The sequence below is a fragment of the Haemaphysalis longicornis genome, unplaced genomic scaffold, assembly GCF_048455015.1.
Source record: "Haemaphysalis longicornis isolate Haplotype H1 unplaced genomic scaffold, Haemaphysalis longicornis Haplotype H1 scaffold_1, whole genome shotgun sequence".
Classification (NCBI taxonomy): domain Eukaryota; kingdom Metazoa; phylum Arthropoda; class Arachnida; order Ixodida; family Ixodidae; genus Haemaphysalis; species Haemaphysalis longicornis.
The window spans coordinates 214867748-214881151 of record NW_027526203.1 but is presented as its reverse complement, the minus strand read 5'-3'; the positions used below and the strand labels follow the sequence as shown (position 1 = coordinate 214881151).

Sequence of the window (13404 nt, the reverse complement as noted above, 5' to 3'; positions counted from 1 at the left end):
AACATTTTCCTAGCGTTCGGGCTTGTGTGCCTAGAGAGATTTAGCATACCGGGCTCCGTCCGCTAACGCTACGGCGGCCGGTAGCGGGGCCCGACTGGGCAAGCGCAAATTCGTTCCGGTAGGGGGGATTAGTTACGCGAGCCAGTCTTCGCCATGCCTGCGCATTCCTCCACATCCTCCTCAACCTCAATCGGGGGTGCAGCGACCGCCGAAGAGCACCTTCCAGCTCGCGCGGCGTTCGATATACCCAATGTCGGGAAAAATACGGTTCGATATAAACGTACGAATTCCTATACTTTTACACAGAATTTTCAAGGGGATAATTTATGAGTTCGATATAGGCAATAATTCGATATACCCGTGTTCGATATATCCGTGTTCGACTGTATTCTCAACTCTGGGCTCTCTCTCTCCACTCGACGGCTGCAGGACTGTTTCGCCTCCTTCGTGGGCGCTCGCTGTGGCGTCGCCGGCTGAAGTCACACCTGGACAGTGAATCTCGGTGGACAACGGGGCACGAGATAGCGCGTCAGCTACCACGTTCGTGTTCCCCTTTGGTACTGCACTGAGAAATCGTAGTGCTGTATCAGGAGAGCCCAGCGCGCCAGCCTACCGGCAGGCTCCCTGAGCCGCATTAGCCAGCTGAGCGCACTGTGATCCGTCTGCACGACGAATTTCGTCCCGTCAAGATAGACATCGAACTTCCGAAGTGCAAACACGATGGCGAGGCATTCTCTTTCCGTCACGGAATAGTTCCTTTCAGCAGGAAGCAGGGAGCGGCTAGCGAAAGCCAGCGGCCTCAGCACGCCATCGTATTCCTGTAGAAGGACAGCCCCCAGTCCTAGATCGCTGGCGTCTGTTTGCACAACGAACTCTCTGGTCAGGTCGGGGAGCCTAAGTTGCGCTGTCTCTGCAATGGCGTTAGACAGGTGACGAAATGCTTGTTCGTGTTCGGGCTCCCATCGCCACGCGGCAGATTTCGACAACAACTTTGTCAGGGGTGCCTGCACGCGGGCACAGGACGGAATGAACGACCGGTAGAAATTGGCCATTCCCAAGAAGCGGCGGAGGCCGCGCACGTCCTTCGGCGTAGGGAATTCAAGGATTGCTCTGAGCTTCTCCCGATCAGGCTCTATGGAGCCGCCGCCGAGCGTAAACCCCAGCAGTGAAACTCGGGTCTGCGCAAACTGGGCCTTCGCGGGGTTCAACGTCATACCCGCAACCCGCACCCTCTCGAGCACGTCGGCGACATGGCGAAGGTGCTCCTCGAAGGTTCGTGAATAAATCACGATGTCGTCCAGGTAGCACATGGCGTGTGACCATTTGGCTTCCCCTAGGACGCGGTCCATTAGCCTCTGAAACGTCGCAGGACCATTGCAAAGGCCAAAAGGCATGCGAGTGAACTCGAAGAGTCCTCTGTGGCACGTGAAAGCCGTTTTGCTCTGATCACTCTCATCCATCCGGACCTGTAGGTACCCCTTTGAAGCATCCAGCGTGGTAAAATACCTCGCGCCTCCCAGGTTTCCTACTATGGAGCTGATCGTAGGGAGCGGATAGGCATCCTTTTTAGTCAGTGCATTCAGGCGGCGGTAATCGACGCAGAGCTGGTAGGTGCCGTCTTTCTTCAGCACCAGCACGATTGGAGAAGCCCAGGCGCTGCGAGAGCGGCGAATTACGCCATCCTTTAACATCTCGTCCAGCAGCTTATCGGTCACCTGCCTTTTGGACAGACTGATGGGCCTTGGGTTGCACTTCAGAGGAAGCGCGTCTCCAGTTTCGATCCTGTGAGTCACCAGGTCGGTGCAGCCAGGTCTCTTGGTAAAAATCTCGTCGCACCGATTTAGCGGTCTCGTTAGACGGACCTGCTGCGAGTGATCCAAGTCAACCGCATTGGCTATGAGTGGATGCGGTGCTCCGTGCGTAGCCGTCCGATCCCGCTGGGGACAGGAAAATGCTGATCTTTCAGCGCGGGGAATTTCCTCAGAGCGCTCAACGCCGCGCGCATCCGGCGCCTTCTCTTCAGTAGCAGGCGCGGGCGACGGCGGGCTAATGAATGGCTTCAGCGGCGAGAATGCTGCTTCGCGATAGCCGCCATTCATAATGTCAACGATAATTCCAGTTTTCAGGAGAAAATCTCGACCGAGAATCACGGGCACACTGAGCCCTGGGAGGTTAATGAAACGAGTGCGTCTCACCCGGTCTCCCCATCTGACCGTCAACCTCGCAGCGCCAGCCGAATGCGCCACGCCTTTCGCCAGGTTGAACGTCGTTCGGCAGTCCCTCAAATGCACTGAATGCTCTCGCAGGTGGGACAAAACCTCCTCACTAAACAACGATGCGCTGGCACCCGTGTCCAAGAGAGCCGCAAACTCGCGGCCAGCGATTCTGACCGGAATAAACGGCGCGTTTCCGCCGGTTAAAAGGCCTGCACCTTCTAGTAACGTTGGCCTGCACGGCACGCAGAGGGAGCGAGCGGGGTTTCGGTCGTCTGTGCGATCACAAACGACCGCCGTCGGCGTTTCCCGCCAGAGGTGCCTCCACAGGGTACTCTCTGACCATGTGCCCAACCGCTCTGCAGCGGAAACATCTCACTCCTCCTCGCGCTTGGTTGCGAGCAGCACCTCCCTCCCTGGGACGCCATGGAACCAGGCCCGAGGGTGGCTCACTGCGCGCATTTCTCCCCGCTCCGACACCTTCGGGCACACTGCGTCCGGGCAAACCAGGCTGGGAGAACGGTGCAGCATTGGATGGGCTCCTGGGCGGGACAAGGCCTGTGGGCCCGTTGTTGCGCCTTCCACGTCCGAAAGGCCCGCAATTGCCTGCTCTCTGCTGGGCCGGCCCAGCGGAGGCTGCGCGCCTTGCGTAGGTGTAGGGGTCCAGGGGGCGTTCGCTCAGTCCGCATCCCTCATTTGACCCGCTCGACAAACGCGCCGCTGAGGGGTCTGCGATTTCGTACCTCCGGGGCAACGGCAGCGGCCCGTTCCACGCGCACCTTGGCTCGAGCGACTCACTCGCCGGAGGCGGCGGACGGTAGGCGCGCGCGGCTAGAATATCGCCTTGGATGCGCTTCTCCTCGACAGCCAGTTCCTCGAGATCGCGGAAACGACCGCCACGCAGGTAGGCCGAAAAGGTTGGATGTGCCTGCCGGATTACGCGCTCAACGCGCTCCTCGTTCGAGGCATGGGGCTCAGCGATAGCAAACAACTCATCCATAGCTCGTACAAACTCCTGCAAAGATTCCTCTAGAGCCTGTGTCCGGAGCTCCAGCTCTCGCCGCATCCTACGCTCGTAGTCCGCTGGTAGGAATTCACGCAGGAATGCCGCGCGGAATTCCCCAAGATTCGCTGCACGGTGGCCAATGAGCCGGTACCACCTAGCCGCCGTTTCCGTCAATGTCACTGGAACAATGCGTGTGAGGATTTGCTCATCGTCCAGCCCCATAGCCTGCTGGTAGTGCGCCAGCGAATCGAGGAAATCTCTGGCGCTGGTCAGATCGCCATAGCCGCGGTCAGTGTTGTACACGTTCCTCCAAAATAGGAACGAAAGCTCGTTACTCGTTCCATGCCAATTTTGAAACGAGTTCCCGTTACAAGTTCCTTTATTGCGAAAGGAACGCGTTCCAGTTCCACTTCGAAAATTGGAACGTTTCGTTACATTAACGTTACAATTAGGTTTTAAAATAAAATATGGTGTAGGATAATCCTGGGTCGAAATTAAGTGAGACATTTAAAACTTACTACGTATATTATATTATTACGTATATTATACGAACTATGTATATTATACATAGTTACGAACTATGTATATTATACGATACGAACTACGAAATATACGAACTACGTATATTATACGAATATTAACACCACCGGCAGGAGATTATCTGGAAATAAAGATAATCAAAAGAAACACTCCTAGGCGAGTTTTTTCAGGGAGCACCCGACAAGCTCCACACGGCTCGAGGACATTTCGGTCCAGGATATTTGGGTGCGGAAATTTTGGTGCACGGACATATCAGTGTAGGGACATATCGGTGTGCGGGCGTTTCGGTGTACGGACATTTCGGCGACCAAATTATCCGGTGCTTGCCTGTTTGCGACAGCCGTTATATTATTATTTCTGCTTAACTTGGGTTATGGACAACCATCTAGAGCAGTGAATTTATTTTTTTGATTGATGCCATGTTCGATCTTTGGCAGGTATTTTTAGAAAATCTACATTTATATATTTTTGTTTAATACCTCTTCCTGGGGACACCTGTTATGCAGCCGATTGAATTCTTTACCACACGTCTTTTTTTTTTCATTTATGACAGGTTGTTAATTTATATTCGCTCTTTTTTAGCTATACGATGGTCTACCGCCTCTTTTGTATTTTTTCTAAATTACACGCCCTCAAATTACATAAATCACATGCACACTCTCAATACCCAAAAAGTAAAAACATTATTCAGCCCCCCAGAATGCAGAAAACCTTATGAAGAGTGTTACGTAGGCTGGGCTGTCTTTCTAAAATGAATTCGAGAACACTGGTCTAGGATATTGCCGGGGAGGAAAAACGGGCCTTTTGGAAAACAGCCGCAGGTTCTAATGTCCTAAATGCTGATTAGGCGCGTACCGGTTGTGCATACAAATTCCACCCATTGTGTTCGGGACAACCAACCTTCGTTTAATGTTTACAAGCCTACATTTACCACATTTTTATTCTTTGTTCTAGCGCCCCCCCCCCTCCCACCTCCCGCCTGTACGCTTGAATCTCGACCAGATTTCTTTTTCAGCCATATTATTGTCGGTTTCCCCTGAAAATCCTACTGGCGTGGTGGAGTTCAAGGTATCCGAAAGCCGAAGTGTCACCGCAGTGATTTTTTACTTTTTATTTAGAACATGCTGCTAGCCTCTTGGCGGAGGCTTTTGCAGGAATTGGGTGATACATTCAAAACAATGGCATAGCACACTTCGCGTTTAAAACAGAGAAAAAGCTTTACCTTCACCATGGGTGCACGAAACCTCTATAATGTGACACAAAAAGCCACCCAAAAAGCCGCTGAGAACACAATGGCCACTATCGTTTGCTGGCTACGCCCTTCCGCGCGTTGCGGTCATATCTCACGGCGCCCCCACTACAGGAATCGCTCTTTCTGCGCCTTCAGTCGCCTTCTTGGGAATTAACTCATCAAGTCCCGCATATAATGGACACCCCGGATATACATAGCTTCCTCCCATTATAAGGAGAAAAAAATGAATAGCCTAGTGTGACGAGAGCGGCAACAGTCGCCTTCAAGTTTTCGAAGTCCAGTCGACGCAATGGTGAAGCACAAGTTACACCTCTTTCTCTCCACTTAGGGGGATGATTGCCGCCGGGGCTCAGCTTTCCCCTCCCCTAAGTAACGCCACCGTAAGTGCGATCGTTCGTTTGTTAGTTTTAAGTAGAACTGACACCGAATGCAACGAGGGCGAGATTGATTGAGAGAATAATTAAAACGAAATGCACACGCGCCTAATCGACCTCGTTTTCCTGTTGTTTTTTCGCGGAAGTTTTGCTGGGGGTGGGGGGGGGGGAGAGGAATAGACTAAAAGCAGCAGCGTCTTGCACCGTTGGGTGAAGTGAAAGGAAGGCGCTTTGACACTTAAAGTATTAGGGTTGTTCACATGAATGTTAAAATAACAAAAAAAATGGTTGAACGGATCCAAATTAACCACGTTAAGTTTTACCATCTGCTACAGAAATTGGGTTTCACGTGGCAATGCTCCGCCACGGTTTAGCGTTCGTTTCCACGAACGGCAGCGCAAGCACAAGTTTCGAACGTAAAATCATATCAAGTCACGAAATTACAATATTAAAGCTAAAATGTTCAAAGAATGCCTGAGACATCCCCTCACTGAAAATCTCTGGGCCAAGAGGTCGTGCACCCAAATGTCCGTGCACAGAAATGTCGACACCGAAATGTCCACACCAAAACGTCCTGGACCGAAATGTCCGACACCCAAATGTCCGGATCCCGTTTAGCAGTCCGCCCGTTTCGTTGGCTACGTTGTTACCGGGTTGACCGGGAACAGTCTGCTCCTGAGCGCGCGGAAGGGCGAGTAGAAAGGGTGCGGAGGCACGGACATGGTGAAGGCAGGCCCGCGGAACTAATCCCCCTACCGCGGCGAATGCCGAAGTGCCCATCCGGGTCCCGGTCAAGCCAGTAACAACGCATACGACAGAACGGACGGACTGCTAAAACTCTCTATTTTTTCCCCGCCAGGGAACAATTCTATCGGCCAGACGCGCATTCTGGCCTCCCCAGACAAACGAAGGGTGAAAAGCATTCTTGCGGCTAAGCTAGTCACCCGTCGAACGCCGCGTAAGCAACCACCATGAAAGCAAGCACAAGCTGCGGCCCGCTGCGTGGTTATTCTTCTGCCTTTGACCTTCGAGGAAGCACGTACGGCTGAAGGGCGGAAAAAGGAAGAGAAACGCAGTAGCGCTTTGTGGATTTTTGTACTCGAGCCTTGGCATCAAAAACAGCCAAATCCTAGCGATGTAACGGCAGGAACGCCGTTACTGCCGTTCCTTCGAAAACGTAACGAGTTACCGTTACAGTTCCACCGACCCTTAATGGAACGGTGGCGTTCCTCCGTTCCTCCAAAAAGGAACTAGTTCTAGGAACGCGGTTCCTTGTAACGCCGTTCCGTACAACACTGGCCGCGGTATGTTGGTGCGGTCAGCTTGATAGCCGGGCGAATGGGCTTGCGGGCAGTGAGGAGTGCCTCAACCGCGCCAGACAGGGACTGGACCATTTGGGCGGCGTTTTGCAGCAAATGCTGCGCACTCAATGTATTCCATGGTGCTTCGACAGCTCGTTCGAGCGATGGGGTCGTGGCCCCAAGCTCAATGAGAGGAGCAGTCTCCGAAAAGAGGCCGTTGCCGGAATGAAGCTGGCAACCGTTCAGGCTCGTCTGCTGTCGTTCAAAACCCGCGGGGGCGGCTGCAGCGCCTGCATCACTTGCACCGAATTCGGCGAGCGTAGACAGCACGGGCTCTGACTGCGCGCAACTAGGCGGGAGCCCCGCTCCGGATGGTGGCGGGGGAGCGAAACTTGTGGCTGTACAGCGGGGGTGCCCGCAAGGAGCCGGGACAGACCACTGTGCGGGGCTGTTCGTGTTCGCAACCAACGGGCAAAAATCCCTCACAGTAGAAGCCTCCGGTTCAGGCTGCCCTGCGTGAGCTCCGTAAGGAGCAATAAACGAGCCTAAGGGCATCTTGCTATCTCTACCCACAGGGGCCGGCAAAAGCAGAAATCTCGCGTACACCGCTCCGGGTGGCGACTGTAGCCTTTCTCCCGGAATACGGGTACTGCCACTCCAGATGTGACGTGGTCGTGCCACCGCACTCCCCCGTGGGTCGGCGTTAATGAGGGGTGCACGCACACTCGCGTACGGAGGGGCAGTCGCCTCGTTCACGTAGCAGCTACCGCTAGCGGATAAGCAATAAGACTGATTCCGGTTGCGTACTCAGCTTAATTAGCGGCCAAAGGCTAATGAGCCAATGGCCCCACGTTGGGCGCCAGTTTGTGGTCTCTACCTCACAATATGCACCACCCTAGCTTTGCATAAGGCCTGCACTCATGCACATTGCGAGGAGCCACCGCGGGTTCGAGCTATTTGAGAACGCTCACGGAACTGAGACGCCGTCGCGCCAGCTCAACACCGCCTCTGTTGGGCAGGTGGAGTAGGGGGCGACGAAGGAATAAGCCCAGTGTAGTACATCAGAAGGCGTTTATTCGCGCCAACCCCTTCAGTTACATTTCAACATCCCCGTGGGTGAAAAGGGGCGATGGGCGATCTGGCGCCACGCGCAAGTGTGCGCGTCCTCGGCGCTCTGAACCGGTGGGCTCAGCAATAAGGGCAAAATCTGGGGTGCTGGCCGATGGGCTCGCAATAGAAAGACACTGTCCTTTCGTTCCCAGGCGCGTACCGCACGGCACGATCGTCGAGTGTCAGGTACGGCTAATATGTGAGTGAACGGACTGAGGATCAACCGAAGGCACGGGCCGGCAGCCGGAAGGGCTAGCGGGCTTAGAGCCGGCGCAAAAGAGCTGCGACCGGGCGGTGAGGAAATAGTTACGCACCTTCGGCTGTCCTCCTGAGCGTCTCTCCCGAACGGACCCCCGCGCAGCGCGCGCGTTCGCGTCCCGGCGAGGGTGGTGTTCGGGCATCGTTCAAACGGGCCAATGAGGTGAGGTTAGCTCCAACACCAGGGCGGAGCCCCCGCTGCGTGACAGTGTTTTATCGCCGCAACGGTTGCAGGAGTTTTAGAAGACGGCTCGGCTCTACACAGCGGCGCCGAGACGAGCCGGCAACTCGAAGGAGACGAAGGAGAAAGGGGGAAAAGAGCCGCGCAATACCTCGGGCGCCAGGATGCCCACAATATAAAATCAGCAAATGTACAAAAAGGCCATTAACTGCGAAAGTAAAATTAGAATTCAATAAGTACACTTGAAACAAAAGAAAAAACAATATTTTTATGCACAAAAGTGCAATAAAAGCAATATCTTGCAGGTAGGTAGTTTATTGTTTATGTGACCGACTTCTTGTTTGTACCTGTAATACACCCTTTAAGAAAGCCAGCGCCGCCTAGTGACGGACGCACCAACTGCTCTCGTCCGCCATTACTTGATCTACTTGCCAGCGTGCGGCATGCACACACGGTACGCCTCAGCGCTCAGTGGCTCGAGTTTACTATCTTTTGTACTTTTTGCGGCCTCTTGCGCCCTGCAGACGCTAGTCGTCATCGTCTGAACACATCCGCGATGCCAGGATGCTGTTGCGTGCCTTTGTGCAGCCAGCGTGCCACGAAAGACGCGCTCGGAAACAAGGTACGTACGCACTCAGTACATACGTGACGCTAGAACGTGCCGTAGCAGATCTGATGTATGAACGGAAAACATGCTGGCCATGCGTACTGAAAAACCGCTTGCATCAAAAATAAGGGGAGGTGATCTGTTTAAACCATTGGCAAGCGTGCTGCGCTGCTGGACGAGTGCGTACTTTCCCTGGTCGCGGTCGCTGAGTGTTCGGGCTCGCCGTGAGCACTTCGTGCGAACTGCTCGCGCTTGCTTCAGTTTTTTTTATTATCGTTAAATACTACGGTTAGGAGCAGTTTGTGAAGATTAACTGAGAGCTTCTCTAGCGTGGGCTGATATAAAGTCATTGGAGGTAGATATTTTCATGTTTTAAGCGCGTTGAATTCGCCCGATGACTTTCGCGTCATATTTCCTGTTGGTCTCAATGACTTTTCAGTTAATTTCGTGAGCGCGCTACTTCTACGTTTTCAGTCAAAGTTCTGCTTCGCATGTAGTTTTCACGGTGCGATTTTAGTGAGCTCGCCAAAATCGCATGTGGTTACTACTCAACGCCCGTTCATAGTTTTTATGATTATCAGCCAACCTAGAAACATTATACTAAATTGTACCTTTTCTTAAAGGGATAAAAACATGAATAGTATAGAAAGCAACTACGCGATGTTTTTTTTTTTTTGCTTCTCTGGGCTAATGCAATTTTTTACCCCTTTCTTAGGTTTCATTCTTAGGATTCCCAAATGATCCTGGCCTGAAAAAAAAGTGGATTGTGGCTATACGCCGAGATCAAGGCAAGAAATTTCAAATAACCAAACACACAAAGGTCTGCTCAAAGCACTTTGTTGATAGTGACTTCTTCTCAAACTACGCATCCTGTAGAAGACGCCTGAAGAGCATGCTGTGCCAAGTGTGTTCAACTTCCCGTCACAACGTCCTAAAGTACAACGGCCACCCCCTAAGCAACGCTGTGCAAGAAATGTGCAGCAGTTGACAACCCAACGTCAAGGAGCTTTTACTGGGAATGGCAACTTTGATGGGGTGTGTGCACAAGATGTAGATCTCCCTTCCTCGGACGAACCAAGCAACGAGGACACTGAAATGAGCAGCTTGGAACAACAGTCATCTGTTTCCAGCCAAGGCTGCCCATTCTGCAATGAAGCCAAAACTGCAGCGACACAGAATCAGCAGCTGCTGAAAGCAGCCCAGAATGATCTAAAAGCCACGCAGAACAAACTGTTACGTGTTAAAATGGAACTTCGAAAAGCTGAAGAGCTAGAAGAGGAGCTGAAGGCTGCTAAGTTGAAGGTTTTGCAAATTACGAGGGAGTTAGAACTGATGAAGGAGGTGGCAGATAAGCTGCGGAAAAAAGCCGGAACACAGTTTTCCATTGAACGGTTCAAGCACAGCGATGAAGATATGCGTTTTTATACTGGCCTACCATCATACACGGTGTTCCAGTTTCTTGTTATGTTCTTCAACCCTGGCTTACAACGGGAGAATGTGAGAACCTGGTCCACACCTCGTTCAGACCCCCCAAAAGCAGGCAGACCAAGGAGTCTCACAGTGGAAAATGAATTCTTTTTGTTTCTTGTGAGGATGCGCCTCAGACTGTTCGAAAAAGACTTGGCAGACAGATTTTGCGTGTCGATTGCCACCGTTTCAAGCATATGCATAACTTGGACAAGCTTCGCTTTTATCAAGTTGTCACATCTGAATTTATGGTTTTCTAAAGCAAAAGTGCTTGAAGAGATGCCTCCAGCTTTCAAGCCCAAGTACTCCTCAACACGCGTTATCCTGGATGCAACTGAGATAAAATGCCAGGCAGCGAGCTCACTCGCACTTCAGTCGGCAACATATTCGCACTACAAGTCTGCGAATACGTTTAAGGGTTTAGTCGGCATTTCACCCGATGGCACCGTGACTTTTGTGTCAAACCTTTTTCCAGGCTCCATCTCCGACAAGGAATGCGTGCGTCAAAGTGGTTTTTTGAAGCGTTCTTTTGAGGAGGGTGACGTCGTAATGGCTGACAAGAGCTTCAAAATCCAGGACCTACTAGATGACATCAAGGTTCAGCTGAACACACCACCCTTTCTTACCAGAGAGCAATTCTCGGAGGAGGAGGTGGAAGAAACCGAGGAAATCGCCTCCCTGCGCATACACGTGGAGCGACGCATACAGCGAATCAAGAACTTCCACATCTTCGACAGACCTATACCGCTTTCCCTGGGTCCTGTCATCAACGAGATGTGGGTGGTGTGTGTATTGCTGACAAACTTTCAGTCTCCCATTATACGTGCACCAAGTGACCACACACCTAATGACACTACCCCAAATGACTCAACACCAAGTGTGAGTGAATGAAAATGTGTTTATTCATGGACGATTCATCCACCGCACAGGAGCTGGAGAACAGAGGAAGAAGCTCTGAATAAACAAACACTAAATATTTTGAATAAAGCAAATTTGTATTTTATCTTTATGACACCTCTGTGCTTGCAGTGTGAACTTGCAGCACAAAGTGTGCTTCTCCTGACTAGCAAATTCTGCATTGCCCCTTTTATCACATTTATTTGGCCAAATAAGGCAGCAAAACAGAAAAGAAAAAGTTGTCAAGTTTAGGCCTGGCTACAGCCCAGTCCTGCTCGCAAAACCTTATGCGCTCAACAATCATGAACTGGTCCGAAAACACGGCAAAATCTGTCCAAGACAGGCCTGCCAACGCCATCTGGCCGAGCACTTGAAAGTAGTAGTCATGACTACGGTCTAGCCTGAAGATGCCTCGATGGTCTTTCACCGTGTAAAAGGGCTCTTCTATTTGTGAAACTGACTTGCCCTTTTGGCTGTATGGGCACTTAACCTCAAGGAGGCCATGCATAGGTGTCTCTGACGGATCAAATATCAGCCTGTCTGGCGACGCACCCAGCCACGGACATGAAGGGTCAACCACCAACCCACATCTAAAGGCTTCAACATCGTGTCCTCTGGTCTTCATCACCAACACATATCGGTGAACTGCAGGTTGCTCGTTGCTGATGCCATACCTGTAAGAAAAAGTTGCATCAGTGGTACAAAACAATTTCAAAAAAAGGTGGAGGAGGGGGTGTTTATGCGCCAAAGCTGAGCTATCATGCCTTGTAGAGGGCTTGGGATTAATTTCGTCCGCCTGGAAATCTTTTGCGTTGACCGAAATCTCAATTAACGGGCATTTTTGTTTTTTGCCTCAATCAGAAAAATGGCTGCTGTGGCAAGGATAACGCATTGTGGTACTCAGCGGCACCACTGAACCACGGCAGGGGAGAAAAAAAGAGTACGCAACTGCCACATACGTTGCAAGCATGAAACATTTGCAGGTATACATTGACACTCGTGCCATTCCTCGCTTTGTGTGGGACCTTTGCCTAAAATGCTAAAATGACATGACGACCCTACAGATGTTGTCTCCTAATGCTCGTGCTACATGGTGTGATCAGAGGCGAGCGCACGCTCACCTCTGCCTATATGATCAGTGTCATGAGTTCAGGCGACACGGTTTTTGGGGATTCAGCTTCCCGAAATGCTGAACACGTAGCCCATAAACCTTTCACGATACAAAATAATAAAACAAGCATACAGATACATTTGCACACGTGCATCTTGGACCAAATGTTAACTAAATTTTGCACATATGGAGCATAAAAATGCATGCAGTTGGTCTTGGCCGATGCATGCGCACATCCCACTTGGTTTACTGGTCAGCCTACAAAAACTAATGCTACATGGGCAACCAAAATTTGGCAACACACAATGCTGTGTGTCGTCACATTTTTGTAGCCGTGTTGCATTAGTTTTTGTGGGCTCTGACCCAGAAACCAAGTTCACTCAGCCATGAACCAACTAGTTCACTCAGTTTCTGCCCATTGTACACGTGCACATCTCAAAAATACAAAAAATGCATGATACATCAATCTTCAATAGTTGAGAATTTTCTCTTCCTTGTAATGCTTCGAGATGAAGTTGCCAGTAGCAGTCATTGGCCACAGTGCGTGTCTCGCAGCGCATTCAAAACTGCTAATTCATATGGTGAAGTGACAATGAAATTTCACAAACGTAAAAAAACAGTCGCTTGAATGTAGGGTCATGCCATGTTCCATTTTGGTGGAAAAAGGAAGTATGTGCCACTGTCAAAAGCTACATCGCCAAATTTAACTTGACCAAGATTACATAACAAGAAAAAAACGCAGAAAATCACATAAGACTTCCTGCCTTTGCATTGTAAAAAAGAAAGGCCTTACTACACATTTTTTTTATTAGGAAGAAGCCCAAACATTTTTGTACTTACTGGATAGGTCTCACGCGTGACAGATCTTTCTGCGACGTAAAATTTTGCAGTCCTTTATCCGTCCACGTAGGGCGTTTCAAGACAACCCCGAAGGACGACGCTGTTACACGCTGCGACCGAGCCTCCTTCCACGTTTCGCTGTTGGCTTGCTGGCGTGTATTCTGCTCCAGGGCAGCAGCATCAGCAGGCGTGATTTCCAAGCCCTGAACAGAAATGTTGGGAAGAGGTTGTTGCTTGTTTGGCCTAA

At 51.0% G+C, this 13404-nt stretch overlaps 2 protein-coding genes across 2 annotated transcripts; one reads left to right on the top strand and one right to left on the bottom strand.

Moving 5' to 3' along the window:
- Positions 1-2588: 2588 nt before the first annotated feature.
- LOC144157324 (uncharacterized) lies at positions 2589-7241 on the bottom strand. Its single transcript, XM_077688417.1, has 4 exons — positions 7232-7241; positions 6682-7084; positions 2820-3526; positions 2589-2704 (listed from the first exon to the last, which is right to left on the bottom strand). The coding sequence occupies exons 1-4, from the start codon at positions 7239-7241 to the stop codon at positions 2589-2591; spliced, it is 1236 nt and encodes a 411-aa protein (XP_077544543.1).
- Positions 7242-10435: 3194 nt separating this feature from the next.
- Positions 10436-11262, top strand: LOC144157308 (uncharacterized). Its single transcript, XM_077688416.1, has one exon. The coding sequence runs from the start codon at positions 10436-10438 to the stop codon at positions 11198-11200; it is 765 nt and encodes a 254-aa protein (XP_077544542.1). The 3' UTR covers positions 11201-11262.
- The last annotated feature ends 2142 nt before the right edge of the window (positions 11263-13404 follow it).

Bases quoted from the DNA above. Each gene is read 5' to 3' on its own strand.
- LOC144157324 (XM_077688417.1), bottom strand. The intron at 3,527-6,681 runs GTGTTGTACGGA...CCTATTTTGGAG, and splicing joins GCACCAACATACCGCGGCCA to GAACGTGTACAACACTGACC. The intron at 2,705-2,819 runs GCAATTGCGGGC...GCCCGGACGCAG, and splicing joins GCCGGCCCAGCAGAGAGCAG to TGTGCCCGAAGGTGTCGGAG.
- LOC144157308 (XM_077688416.1), top strand. From the start codon at position 10,436: ATGCGCCTCAGACTGTTCGAAAAAGACTTGGCAGACAGATTTTGCGTG.